A 14,457-nucleotide genomic window follows, 5' to 3' on the forward strand; every position below is an offset into this window, starting at 1 on the left:
AGTTTTCTCTCGCTTTCTGCCACCATTCACTTAATCTTAGCTTGGTAATCTCTACAGTCTTGAAATCCACTCTCCCTTCGCTGTCTTTAAAACCCAATGGCTTTATTAAATCTATGTATTAAACCATGGATGGATGGATGGATGAATACGGCTGAGCCCTTTGGATCGGGCGGTAGCTTACGCCACCTAGCCATTTTGTTTTACCATTTAAGCTTAGAATATTTAAATGTGAAATCTATATTCACTCCGCAGTGCAAAGAAAGTGAGGCTATGAAACCCCCTTGCCATCAGTGAATAAGAAAATACCTAGTTTTCTCTCGATTTCTGCCACCATTCACTTAATCTTTGCTTGGTAATCTCTACAGTCTTGAAATCCACTCTCCCTTTGCTGTCTCTAAAACCCAATGACTTTATTAAATCTATGTTGTCTTCGATAGGCATAGGGTGAAGCCCTTTACAGTAGAGCATCAAGTGCTCAGCCGTCTCGTCCTCCTCTCCACAAGCAGTGCACACTGTATCAATTTCCTGGTACCTCACTCTGTATGTTCTGGTTCGCAGAACACCCGTTCTTGCCTCAAACAGCAATGACCTTCCCCTAGAATTGTCATAAATGCTTTCTTTGGCAATAACTGTTTTGTTTAATCTATAGCTTTCCAGAGCCGTCTTTGTCTCCATTCCCTCTAGCCACCGATCTCTTTCTGTGGCCTTAACTTTCTTCTTAACTGAGACTTGCTCTTCCGTATCTTCGCTATAGCCCAAAAACTTTCCTCTTAATTTCCTAGTGCGCTGTCTCCACTTTGTGTCTACACTCCTCATGTATAAATAGCTGAAAACCTTTCGTGCCCATTGCTCCCCGTCCATTTGCCTCAACCTATCCTCAAATTCTACCTTGCTCACCGCTTCCTGCTCTCAAATGATGCCCGTCCCATGTCTCCTTGTACTCCCTGGTTTGGCGTTTTGCAATGTGCCCCCAAAGCCAGTCTACCTACTCCGCGCTGTTTTATTTCTAGTCTCGCATGCACTTCGGATTTCATGCATAGCACTGCGTTTCCAAAAGTCAAGCCAGGCACCATGACCCCTTTCCAAATCTCTCTCACCACCTCATACCTGTTGTAATTCCAAAGTGCTCTATTTTTCATTACAGCTGCATTTCTGTTGCCCTTACCTATTATATACTTTTCATGGTCTCTGAGATATTCTGCACCATCACATATCCATACTCCTAGATACTTGTATTTACTAGCTCTCTCAACTGTAATATTCTGTATCTTCAGCCTCTCAACTTCATCCTCGTTAAAAATCATGACTGCCGATTTTTCGCTACTGAATTCTAAACCTAATTCCTCTCCTTCCCTAGCACAGATGCTCATTAATTCCTGCAACTCTGTCCTGTTGTTAGCCATTAGTACAATATCATCCGCATACATCAATCCCGGTAAGGATTGCTGAATTTTTTGGCCTAGCTTACTGTAAGAAAGGTTGAACCCAAGCCCACTCTTCTCTAGTCTATCCTCCAATCCTCTCAGATACAACATAAACAGCAAAGGCGACCATTTTTGAGTTGTGAGCACCATCTGGGGAGTTGTCTGCAAACTACAAATAGAGTGCAGCCCAACGTGCCTCTGCCCGTAAGAACAGATTGGCCTTGTGCTGTTGTATCGGTTTTCGGCGCTGTTCATACCCCACACTACCGATACTAAAAAATGAAGCGTCAAAATAGACTAAAGACACGCGAAGATAGATGCTGACAATGAGGGTGCCCTGCGAAAATGGCAACATTGGGTAGGTAGGCCTAGGGAGAGAGTATATGCATGTGGAGAAGCTTAATGGAGAAAGGTCTATCCATTGTGCGTAAAAATGAAAGAAAATAAATGTTCCAAGTAGTTTTGTAATTAAATGATCGAAATCCACCTTTTGTCTTTCGGGGGCATTTGGTCCAGAAGGATTGGCGGCGAATTTTGAAATTTTTCCAATTGTCAAAAGTTGCGTATTTGATATCACCATATGCTTTACCCACAGTTAATGTCAATTTAGGTTGCTTTCTTATGCTAGCTAGAATGTTTTTGATGATTCTACACTATTTTAAATTTATAACTGGTTAATTTTACATACTGGAATTGACACTAATGATGATATTTTGCCGAATTTGGATTGCCATGGCAGTCCGCTCATTTGAAATTACCATATTTTTCGGTGTATATTCTGCAAACTATACTTATTTCAAAAGTAATATTTTGTGCTGTGCGGACTGTATACTGTGTTTTTTCTGCACTTTGAGCATTTTCTCGTTAACACGTGCCGCGACATTACAGAGACTCGAGCAACGCCGTCCGAACGGTCCACGTTGGTCCAATTTCGAAGGAACAAGTGCAAAGCCGGGGAGGTGCCATGGCGCGCGTGGCCTGCGTCTTTGGCGGCACGGGGGGCATTGGCGCTTGCGTGGCCAAGAGGTTCCTGCTGGGGGGCTGCGCCGTGGCAGTGTTCTCCCGGCGGGCCGACAGCGTGGCCGCCACCCTGGCCCAGCTGCAGCCTTTTGCCGTAAGGCCGTAGGTTGGCGGGGGACCGGGTAGCCCCGTGAGGCGCCCGGGTGGAAGCGGCCACGTGTTGCCACTTTGCGCCAATAAAAGGCCAGTGCAGAGGCGTGCGGAGGGAGACGCGAGCTTGGACGACGGTGAATTAACGTTTGTGTGTGGAGCGTCGTGTCCTTCTCCGGGGCAGGTGGCAGCGAGGGAAACGACCCTGGTCTCTGGTTTCCTTCTCTACGCTCGCCTCCGACGCATAGTGCTCTACGGGAGCCTAGAGGCTCGCTTTTGATAACCCGCGACCGAGCATAGCTTCCTGGGTTTTTAAGCTCATTTCCCGTCGGAAAACCTTGTACTTGAACGCAAAGATGAAAGAAATAAGCCTACCGTGTTGTGCCCATTGTACAGTCTCCGTCAATACGAAAGACCCTTTCACTGAGGCAGTTTATGTGGCAGCGTGCATGTTGGCCAGAGACATTTTACTTTTGGAGAGAGTACGGGTGGGGGGGGTGATCGTCTCTAAAGGAAGGCCCAGAAATAATAAAAGGTGGCTTAAATGTGCCGCGCTTGAGACGAGGGAACGCTTGTGGCCCTGGACCGGCGGGCCCACCGACCGAGGAAAGGTACATTGACGCCCGTCGGAGGAACGAACGTGACTTATGTATTTACGGCGTGTACGAGGCCTCCGGGAACGGTGGGTGCCACTGTCGGACACGCGGCATCGTCTTGTTGCGGCATCGCCCACTATGAACTGCCGTCTGGTGTATTGATATCACACTACAAAGGGCGCATTTATTTTCTCGCCCTGAGCAGTGCGGGCCTTACCAAAGCAAATCCCGCGCAGTCGCCTGGGACTGCCTCGTCAAACGGGTTGTCTTTCTGAAGAGTGCCTCTAGTTTAAACGGGAGCTTTAATCTGACCCGCCAGTCAGAACGGAATCACATATCCAGAATCAAAAGAAAAGAGCGCATGCAGGCCCTTCGAAAGCACGAGATCATCTTCTTCCACCGTGGGTCATGAAATGGTGGCGTGTTTTTGTTATATTAGAGCGCAGCTCTTAGGGGCCCGTTTCCGGCTTGAGCGGCGTCGGCGTAACTGCGCGGTGCATCATGGGAAATGTCCCATAATGCACCGCGCGAGCCCCCCACCGGGGTCACGTGACTTCGGGGAGGGGGGGCACGTGACCCCCCCCGAGGTCACGTGACCCCCGAAGTCACGTGACTACCCTGAGGTCACGTGACCCCCGCCGATGTCGCGTGACCCCCAATGACGTCATCGTCACTGATGACGTCACCGGCATCCACATCGTCATCGTCATCATCACTGATGACGTCATTATCACTGATGACGTCACTGGCATCCACATCGTCATCGTCATCATCACTGATGACATCACCGGCATCCACATCGTCATAGTCATCATCACTGATGACGTTACCAACATCCGCATCGTCATCGTCATCATCACTGATGACGTCATCAGTGACGTCACTGATGTCGTCACCGGCATCCACATCGTCATCGTCATCGTCACTGATGACGTCACCGGCATCCGCATCGTCATCCTCATCATCACTGATGACGTCACCGGCATCCGCATCGTCATCGTCATCATCACTGATGACGTTACCGACATCCGCATCGTCATCATCACTGATGACGTCACCGACATTCGCATCGTCATCGTCATCATCACTGGTGAAGTCATCAGTGACGTCACTAATGACGTCATCGGTACCCGCATCGTCATCGTCACTGATGACGTCATCAGTGACGTCAGTGATGACATCATCGGCATTGGGGGTCACGTGACCCCCAAGGTCACGTGACCCCCCCCCCCTGGTCAGTTGAACTCCCCCCCCTCAGTGCCCTTCCCTCCTCCTCCTCAAGAGCTGCGCTCTAATTCGGCGTTACAGGGAGTTGTAAGCAGCTTCTTGGGTTGCCAAAGGCATGGTAGCGCTTTTTTGGACGAGGACAAAAGAAAGAAAGACAAGACAGACACGAGCGCTGACTGCAACTATTTAATCAACATGGAAATGAGGCATATATACACGCTTCGATCCTATCAATCAACCAACCCCAGGCCTAGCCGCCTGTCTGTCTTGTCTTTCTTTCTTTTGTCCTCGTCCAAAAAAGCGCTACCATGCCTTTGGCAACCCAAGACCATTACCAACTAGCCCAACACACAGCTTTGATAAGCAGCTTTCACTTTTTTAACAAGCTGCCACCCGGAGCTCGTTGTTGCAGTTTTCTAGCGGGTAGGAAGGTCGACAAGTCGTCTCAAGATTAGTGTATTTGCGAGTCAAACTTCGCAGGAACAAATGATCTTGTCCTTTCTGATGTTAGCCTGAGACTGAGGCAGGAAAAGAGGAAGTTTCAAAGTAGAAGAAAAAGGAACAGTCAAGGATACGTCTCTAACACAGCTAAAGACAAGTTTATTCGGTCACCCTCTTATATACACTCCACAATCTTCACCACAGAACCTTCGCGACCTCCAAAGCCAAAAGATAACAAAGAACTCATCTCTTTCCACCACAATAATCAAACGACCTTGACAATCCTACAAAGCCCCCTCACCAACACAACCTATCTCCTCTCTCCCGGAAGACGATCGACCTTCGCGTACATAGCACACCCTCCTCCTCTCCTCCCCGGCCCACAATCCCGAAACAACCCGGCAACAAAAGATACCAATCCACCTGATCCAAACCAAAGACACAAAGGAGGAAACCACTTACACCCTTTCACAATCAACAACCACTTAACAAAACTCTCAAATCCGCAAGAAGGTTTTTGCGGATTTGAGAGTTTTGTTAAGTGGTTGTTGATTGTGAAAGGGTGTAAGTGGTTTCCTCCTTTGTGTCTTTGGTTTGGATCAGGTGGATTGGTATCTTTTGTTGCCGGGTTGTTTCGGGATTGTGGGCCGGGGAGGAGAGGAGGAGGGTGTGCTATGTACGCGAAGGTCGATCGTCTTCCGGGAGAGAGGAGATAGGTTGTGTTGGTGAGGGGGCTTTGTAGGATTGTCAAGGTCGTTTGATTATTGTGGTGGAAAGAGATGAGTTCTTTGTTATCTTTTGGCTTTGGAGGTCGCGAAGGTTCTGTGGTGAAGATTGTGGAGTGTATATAAGAGGGTGACCGAATAAACTTGTCTTTAGCTGTGTTAGAGACGTATCCTTGACTGTTCCTTTTTCTTCTACTTTGAAACTTCCTCTTTTCCTGCCTCAGTCTCAGGCTAACATCAGAATGGTTAATTTCCACCAGCTCGCCTGTGCACTCACTACAATATCATTGATCTTGTCCTGTCTAGGATGAACTCGAATAATTCGTCTTACCTTCCACATTGTTCTTGGTCGTCTTGCATCACGAACAATTACGTTGTCTCTGACGAGGTGCTATTTGCAGTCCAATTTACCGGCTTCTATACTCAACACCACCACGGACGAAGTTAGCGAGCTCTACATTTGACAGCAAATAGTTTAACGGCAAACCGTTATTCGAGACAAACTGATTCACTGCTAAACCAGCATTGTTTGTGCCGCCCGAGCATCCCTCCCTCTCTCCGCTGCATAGCTGACGTCATAGTGCCGCATCGCAACAGCCTGTCGGTTTAGTTGCTTAAGGCATATGTGTGAATGCCCTTTTAGAATAGTATGCACCAACTCATGTTTACAAACAAACTGGAGCGCCCGGAGCGCCCCTAGCGGATGCCACCGGCGCCGCGCATGCGCGGTGGGGGTGTGGGCAAGAAGCTCGCCGTCGCCCATAAACAAACCATTGAAATGCGATGTTGTCGGCGTCGGTGTGAGTCCCCCTGCCCTTTTTCGCGTTCGAATTGTTGGTTTTACGTCTACCTGGCGATGTCTAACTACCTTGAGCGGCGTCAGTGAAATTACCGAGGCTCGTTACACCGCAAAACTTCGCGTGAATAATGTGACATGTGGCGATTCATTCCGCGTGGACGCCGCAGATTGTACGCTAAAGCCTGATTCGCATGATGAGATTTCGCTCAAAATTTTCAGTCACGACGCCGCTCGGGCTGCGAAAGCGTGAACCGTAGCTGAGATGGTCGACGACGATACTGAAAATCGCAAGCAGAATCGGACCAACTGAATTAGGCATAACAAGTCGGTGTTGGTCACTGGTAACAATGACCAACATCTCCTTGTATCTTCTGTTTACATCGAGCCTGCTTACCAACCTTCAAATTTAAGTCTTTTGAGGCCTGCACTCACTTCTTATCGCAAGTACCGGGCCAACATTTGGTCTACGGACCGGCGTAAGAGAGCAGACGACAAGCAGAAACGTTTGAAAGAGCAGACGACAATTCGAACAATCAGGCGGCCGTTTGAACTTGAAGACGCACTGAACGTAGACAGGTGGTCCGCACAACTTGAGTTATCTGGCGTTCATGTTGGAACAAAACAAATAAATCTGATGACCACACGTACCCGTGAATTCAGCCCAAAGTGCTTCCCGCCCAAGCAATCATTGTCCGGCGGCGTCTGCTTTTCCCTTTTAACGGCACATATCCAGATTCTCGGACGAACCGAACACGTGAAAACTGACCTTCAAACCTTTCTCGACACTTTTGGTACGGCCACAGTCGCGGCGTTTTGACGAGAAGGCAGGTTTTTGTCTGGTTCCTTTCAAAACAACGCAGGAATACACGTCTGGCATGGGGACTTCTGCCCACAGCCCCAGACTGGAAGTGCGACCGACGCGCCACCACCGCGTCGTGACGTCACAGAGATGAGTTGGTGTATAACCTAGTTCAGTGGTTCTCAAATAGGGGTCCGCGGACCCTTTAGGGTCCGTGAAGGCATTCTAGAGGTCCGTGAATCCCTGCCTCATTAGTCAAGCCGGGTAATAAGAGTTGTCTTTGTTCAGGTCGAGAAGAAACGTTTCATTTTTCGGGCGAGTTTTCTCGTGTGTATGTCAATAACAAAGGTCTACTTCACACTCGGCCTTAGTTATACTAATCTATTAAATCATAATAATTAACCTATATCTTTCCCCTCCCTTCACCACGAACAGGGTTCTCCCTCATCTCCACCGATCCACAAGGGGTCTGCGAAACTTCGATGGTTGAGAACCACTGACCTGGTTGATCAACTTCTTTGTCTTTTTTTTCTTTGGGGGTGCGACCTGGTATCCCTTCGGAGCTTACGGAGCTCACAGCTATTTCGGGATAGTCCTACTTTATGCTGAGGAGGGATCAACAAGAAACAATCTTTTGAAGGTTTGTGTGTCAAGGCCCAGCCTTTTTTGACATTGGGTTTGGACTGTTTGAATTGTCCAAAATGTGCTTCCACTTCTCAACGTGGCGGGGCATTGTCAAGTTCTTATCAGAGCCAATGACAAGATTCAAGCCTTGCAAGCGGAGTTTCGTGAATCCAAGAAAGTGTGCGGAGCTTTGAAATGTAGTACCAGTGTTACCCGCATTTGTCTGATTTGTCAGCTTGAGCTACCGTAGTACAGTCAAACCTGTTTATAACGAACAGCAGGAAATGCTACAATCAGTTCAGTATAGCTAGTAATTCCATTTAGCAGAAACCATTTACAACGAACTTCCACGATGCATTCGTTGTAAGGCGAGAGCTTCTCTTTCTCTCTCATCTCTTCACTTCCGCCTTGTAACAACGGCCTGGAATTTTTTTTATTTTTTGCACACGTGCAGACTTTTTTTTTTTTTTTTAGCTTACCTCCCCTTCTGAAACATTCTCTTCGTAGACAACCGCTTTGGGATGAAAAGTTTTCTTTTTTTTTTTTCGTGTCCGTGCAGAGTGTTTTTTTAGTTTTCTCTCCTTCTGAATCACTTCTCTTCGCTCAATTTCGTTTGTGGCTTGAGCTTCTGAAATTTTCTTTTTTCTTTCCTACTTTTTTGGGGGGGAAAGGGACAGGCTAGAAGACAATTGTTTACGTTTTTTTGGAAGCCTTCCCGGGGGAAAAAGTTTGATATAGCCAGTGTGTTGTTCGTTATAAAAAGTACTTTTTAGATGCATTTTTATTTAACTTTCCTGTGAGTTCGATATCGGCAATAAATTGTTTTAGGTGGGTTCGTTTTAAACGGGTTTCACTGTACTTCGCATCAGAAGCTTGTCAGTTTCGATCCTACCTAAATGCACGGCCGCTCGTACGGAAAGGGAGCTTCGAGTGGGCGTTGCGCGAGCAGTCTTCCCCAAACCTGACTCTTATGAACAAAAAATAACGGATGTGCATAAAAATAGGAAATTTCGAAGCTACATTGGTCGATTACAATCGTATCAAGTAATTTCTCTGGAATACCACTGCAACTCGAGGTTCCTGTTCACCCTGGGTAGAGCAGATGTCAATATCTGCCTCATCTGTACTTGTCTGCTTAGGTTTTCCAAAATTATTTTAGTGTTCTACGCATTACTGGGACAGATTGTGCTTGTTAGTTATGCTATTACATAACATTACACTACAGATTATGCTATTACACAAATTTGTCTCATTAAAATTTGGGCCAAATCACATAGGTTGCAAATTTTCACCTTTCATATGGCCCTTTTTTTAAATTCAGTCCGGCAACTATCATTGTCTCAGTATATGCATCTGTGCCCAACTAATAGACCCTTTCCAAAAGTGCACACTCTGAGCATGTATGGAACTCAAGGGCTGCGTCAGCTTTGGGCGTCAACTAGGCTCGTATTCAAAACGAATTCTGCGTCCTCATTGGGCGAGGACTCGGATCCAGTCACGCGCTTGGCGTCCAAGCGGTGGCGACCGCCAATGTTGCTTGATGGACTTTTGAAGAGGTCCCATTGCGGCCTTGTTGGAAGTTGAAGAAGCTACCGAGCGGAGGATTTGCGAGGCCCGCACGTTGAGACGTCGGTACAACGAGACGCACCAATTGGATACGACTTATCGGGTGATCCGAGAACTAACTCACCTTCCATTGACGTGCGAAAGTGACGGTGCCCGATTGTTTGACCGCCATTAGTTTCTCGAACGAGAAACTGCTTTTCTGAGCCAGCAGATGGCAATGAATTTGAAAAGGGTCTATTGTGAACTCCCTCTGAGAGCGCTGTGCTAAATGCAATCATTCGTAAATATTCGCCCATTGCTAACAGAAAGACACGCAAACGAAGGACCATATATATGCTTTTGGACTGAAGACACGCAAACTTTAATATGTAAGAATTATATATGAAAAAAAACTTTCTTGTTAAAAACCGGAAAAAGTACTGTAAAACCCTTAATTGTTGCGAATTGAAAAATTTGTGAAATTTAACCCTTTCATGGTCACTGACGTACCTGTACGTCACCGCGGGAGCGTCCCGCATGGTTGCTGACGTACCGGTACGTCCGCGACTGCTCATTCAAAAATTCGCGCCTCTGCTTGAACGGGCGCGTTCGCGGGGACGTGCTGCCATCTGGTGGATTCGTAGGGAACTACGACTGTATAACTCTGGTCGTGTTTGTTTTGGTGCGGTTTTTTAAATTGCGAAACTGGACGCTCTGTGCAAGTGATACTTTTGAGATGGTCGCCCGTGCCGGCTGCTCGGGGGTAGTGTAGTGGAGATTGGGGCGATGGCTCTTCGGGTTCAGACTTTGAACCCTTCTCGGACTCTGAGTCCGATGACAGCTCGACATCCCATGAACAACTGGAAACCAGCTCGGTTTGGAGTCTGAAGTCTGACATACAGCCGCACCGTCTGCTAGACCGTCTCAGAAGCGGGCGCGTCGAAGTTTGAGTCTTTTTGATTTCGTTCAGCCTCCAGCGAGTGTGCCGCAGATGTTTTGAAGCGTGTGTACTATTTATTTTAAGTCTTACATTTTTTTATGCGACAATAAACTAGTGTATACTCTTTGCTATCGCATCGAGCAAAAAAACCCGACCACGGGGGCGAGTCTTTGGACAAAAAATGTGACCATGAAAGGGTTAAGGGCACATCAAAATTTCGGTTCTTAAGAGTTTCAGTTCAGATGCCTGGAATTCGTGAAATTTAGTGGCCGCAATTATGTCCTTTGTGACTGATTGGCGAAAATGGGGGCCGCAAAAATAAAGAGTTTTACGGTATGTTGAATCTGGAAATAATGAAAACCAACAACACAAAACCCTAAGTATAGTTCTTTGTCTGAAGCAGATTCATTGCTGAAGATCTTGTAAAAAAATCTTTAACCTAGCAACTTTTTGTCTAGCCTCGAAAGATTTCAGTCCATATTTATGTATCGCGTCAGATACTTCAAAATGTTTCACATTGTATGTGGGTGCTCGTACGCATCAATATTTAGCTGCCCCAACAATTCTAAACACGAAATGTATGCGCTTTATCCGTTGGTTTAGACTCGACGTCGGAAGGTATTACACCTTCAGCGATAATGCTGAAAACATGCGAAGATTAGATAGACTCGCCAATTCCACGCTCCAACTTGGCAACTCAAAGGAGCACCGGAAGCTCTAGAGATGTAGATTTGTAACGTCTATGGCCAATTTTCTGCCTTCCCTTAAAGGGACACTGACAGGGTATTTATGCTCGCCGAGGTTTTTAGTTGTACGCGACATATGAGAGCTCAACTACCCAGAACAGCATACAGAATTTGCGGCTCGAAATTCGTTTTTTTTTTCCGCCTGAAAACCGCCAATCGAGAACTGGCCGGTTTGAGTCGCGCTCACTCTTTTTTCCATGGTCACTGGCCATTTTTCGAAGGTTTTTTTTATTTTTTAAAATTTAATTAAAGTCGTGGGTCATTGAAGGCACACAGTCAGTACTAAAAATATAAAAAAAATGAAGCCCATTTTTTGTGGCTTGTAGCTCAGTGGGAAGACGTCCGCTTCACACGCAGCGGGCATGAGTTCGATCCCTAGTGTGGGCGTACCATCTTTTTTTTTTTTCAAACATTTTGCAATGTTTACGTTTCTTTTTTTGTTTTTTTTGTTACAATTATCGCTGAAATAAACAATTGTTGTGGACGATACATCGCCAAACTAAGTGGTATGAGTTTCCATTTTTGACACCTGCGAACTGAATGTAGTTCCTTTCTACACAATGCAAGGAGCATATGAATCGGGTAGCGCCCGCTTTCCGAGCTTCCCGTAACTGTTCTACAGGAATTGGAGCCAGCCATCGATCCCGACCCATTGATCTTTCGGAAACTTGTGCACTCTGCTGCACAATGCCACTCTCAGATGCAAGACATGGGAGGCAGCTCTCCATGCAACATCTTGGGAGTATTCTTTTCGGAGCCGATCACGGGAATTCAGCACGGGCACTCACTACTCATCTCCCAACTCCTCAATGTACAAAACAACTCATCTTGAAGTACAGAACAGCGAGCGGAACAAACATAACTGCAAAGGAATCGCACGGCGAACGGATCGTGCTGCGCAAGGAAGAAAAAAAAAATCGTACGGTTGGGTGCAGCCACGTGATTTCCGCCACTCACTCTCTCCTCTCCACTTCTCCGTGCGGTGCGGGGGCTTCGGCTTCGGTGCCAGTTTCAAGCAGTTGCGTTTTTTGGCTTTATTAAAAAAATATGTGACTCTGTAGCAAAATAATTAAAGGGATAGTATTCCGACACCATAATAAATTGCCTGGCAAAAAATGAAAACAAAATTTTGGGGTGTGTTCGTGTCCCTTTAATGGAACTTTTTTTTTTTTAAATTTCCGCGGGTTTTAGAACATTTTTCGGCATAACCCCACCCTCGTGCAATCTCCTCGAGGTCCTCGAGGTGACTGATATAAATAATTTGCGGCTGCCAAATCGTCATATGCAGATTTGCATTTCACGAGTTCTTGTCTAACATTGAAATGCACAAAATCTGCGGAGAAAAGAAAACGAACCCCGAACAAACAGCCTCGAATTTGAAGTAAAATAAACCTTGAAGACGGGCAACCCTCCCTGTCTATGCCACCAGGAGCCGTAGCATGCGGTGCTCCGAGAATGTTTTGTATCGTGAGCTACACTGGCTAAGGTTGAGCAATTTCGTGTGATTCGCATAATGAGCTGTGCTCCGTGCTGCGCTTGCGCGAAGAGCAGTGATGTCACACAACATACTAGAGCCGCCGCCGCCGCGCTTGCCTCGCTGGTCTGCGGATTCCAGAGGAGTGACGTCATAGCCGCGGCAGATGCACTGGTGCCACAACGTGCCCAGCTGTGCGCTTTCATTGCACAGTAGCCAAGTCTGACGCTGCACCGGAGCCGCTTGATAGCGTCTCTCATTTTGTGTGCATGAGCTCACGCTACGTATATCCTGCCGTAACCGAGCCAAGCCACTGCAATTTTTCTTTTTTTCTTCAATCCCCCGTCGGAGAAAGTGAATGCTGACATTGCTGCTTGCCCTGCAGGGACAACATGCCCCGGTCAAAGGCATGTGCTGCGACGTGCGGGAGGAAGACAGCGTTCGCGAGGTTGTCGGCTGGACGGAGCAGAACGTCGGCCCCATCAGGTACCTGGTAAACTGCTCAGGCAAGTCAGCTGGGAGAGGCACTCGAGCTCCCGTTTGGTCGCCATCAGAGCGAGTTCTAGTGTCGCGGAGAGCGAACCAAGATATCGCAGCTAACTACTCGCAAAACCGAAAGAAAAGCTGGGTCATCCGCTACAAATCGAGTGCTGCAGGTGACGCGATCGAACGAGTGTTTAAGTTGGGGAACGTCCGCTATTTTACGAAGGAAGCGATCGACAACCCGCGCTTCCTTCGCAAATCTCGAGCCATCTTGGTGCCGTACACGAGCCGACGTCCGACGGTGGACAAAGAAACGCTCGGGACAATCGCGTGGGCAACCACGAAACCTCTCTCTCTGTCCATCTGTGGATGAGAAGTTCTCACCGAAATACTGCCCATCGTGAACTCGCAAACGGATAAAACATCTCTTGTCGTAGATAATGTTTGTCTAATGAGCGGTTGAGAACTTTGGCTCTCCCAGGGAAGGGGATGGGACATCGGTTGATTGTGCAGCGCCTACACTCCCTGCAGGCGTTGTTGTCGACAAGCTTCTGCTGCAGACGACTGAGGCCGACATGCGTCGTCTGCTCGACACCAACCTGATGGGGGCCATCTTCTGCTCCAAGGCGGCTCTGAAGCACATGCTGAGGCGGCGGGAAGGCAGCATCGTCAACATAGGTGACGTTTTTGCCAGTGAGGCCGTCTGCTTTGATAGTGGAAGTGATGAAATGTAGAGAAACTGACTCCAAAGACCGAGGGCCGTGAACGAATACCCAGCTGCTTTGCTGCGACTTTATTCGTGTACAAACATAATGGAAATGGGGTGCCCTCTTGGTGAGTAGTTTTGAGCATTAGCTGTAGAGGGTGCTAATGTAGCGACCAAATTGTATCTAAATTGTGGTGTCTGCTTTCAGTGATGATTTTATTTATAAACGCGGCGCGTAATAAAAGGGTTTTTTTTTGATCGGCTCACTTGGCTGGCGGTTCTCCTCACTCTCGACCGCCCCGGCCGCTTGCCCCTGAGCCCCGTGCTTTCGGAACTGCGCCTCGCTTCTACGCGACCACTTCATGGTGTCGGAAGCATGGTCCAAAGTGACTCACGATGCCAGACACCCTGGGAACTTTCGCTGTCTCGCCGCTCCTGCCAACAGCCGCTGCCTTCTCGCTCCGGTCCCCGCCGCCGTTCCTGTTTGACGAAGCCAGCCGGTGGCCTGCCTGGCTTCAGCAATTTGAAGATCACTCCTTGGCATCGGACCTGTCCGCCGCGTCCGAAGAAACCAAGGTGCGCACCCTCCTATACTGCAGGGGTCGCCAAGCTCGTGTAGTACTTTCGTCTATCATGCTGGGCGACGAGGCCTACCGCTCGTACGCCGACGTCTCAGCAAAGCTCACGGGCTAGTTTGTGCACCTTGTCAACGAGGTGTACGAGTCGAGTCGCTTCCACGAGCGCCCACAGTTGTTGGCGGGCGAGACCGTCGACGTGTTCTTCACGGCGTTGCGTAACCTTGTCAAACAGTGCAACTA

The 14,457-nt window shown here is 47.8% G+C and overlaps 1 protein-coding gene across 2 annotated transcripts in view; it reads left to right on the forward strand.

Moving 5' to 3' along the window:
• LOC121833506 (carbonyl reductase family member 4-like) overlaps window positions 1-14,457 on the forward strand; it is a 31,394-nt gene that overhangs the window by 1,676 nt on the left and 15,261 nt on the right. The window contains exons 2-4 of one of the 2 annotated variants that reach the window (XM_042286852.1): window positions 2,313-2,538; window positions 12,836-12,956; window positions 13,465-13,611. In XM_042286852.1, coding sequence (XP_042142786.1) covers window positions 2,389-2,538; window positions 12,836-12,956; window positions 13,465-13,611 — 418 coding nt within the window. In that variant the 5' untranslated portion in view covers window positions 2,313-2,388. The remainder of the gene's footprint in view (window positions 1-2,312; window positions 2,539-12,835; window positions 12,957-13,464; window positions 13,612-14,457) is intronic. The other variant, XM_042286853.1, reaches the window with a different exon arrangement.

This window comes from Ixodes scapularis, unplaced genomic scaffold (genome assembly GCF_016920785.2).
Source record: "Ixodes scapularis isolate PalLabHiFi unplaced genomic scaffold, ASM1692078v2 PGA_scaffold8__174_contigs__length_109621045, whole genome shotgun sequence".
Lineage (NCBI taxonomy): Eukaryota > Metazoa > Arthropoda > Arachnida > Ixodida > Ixodidae > Ixodes > Ixodes scapularis.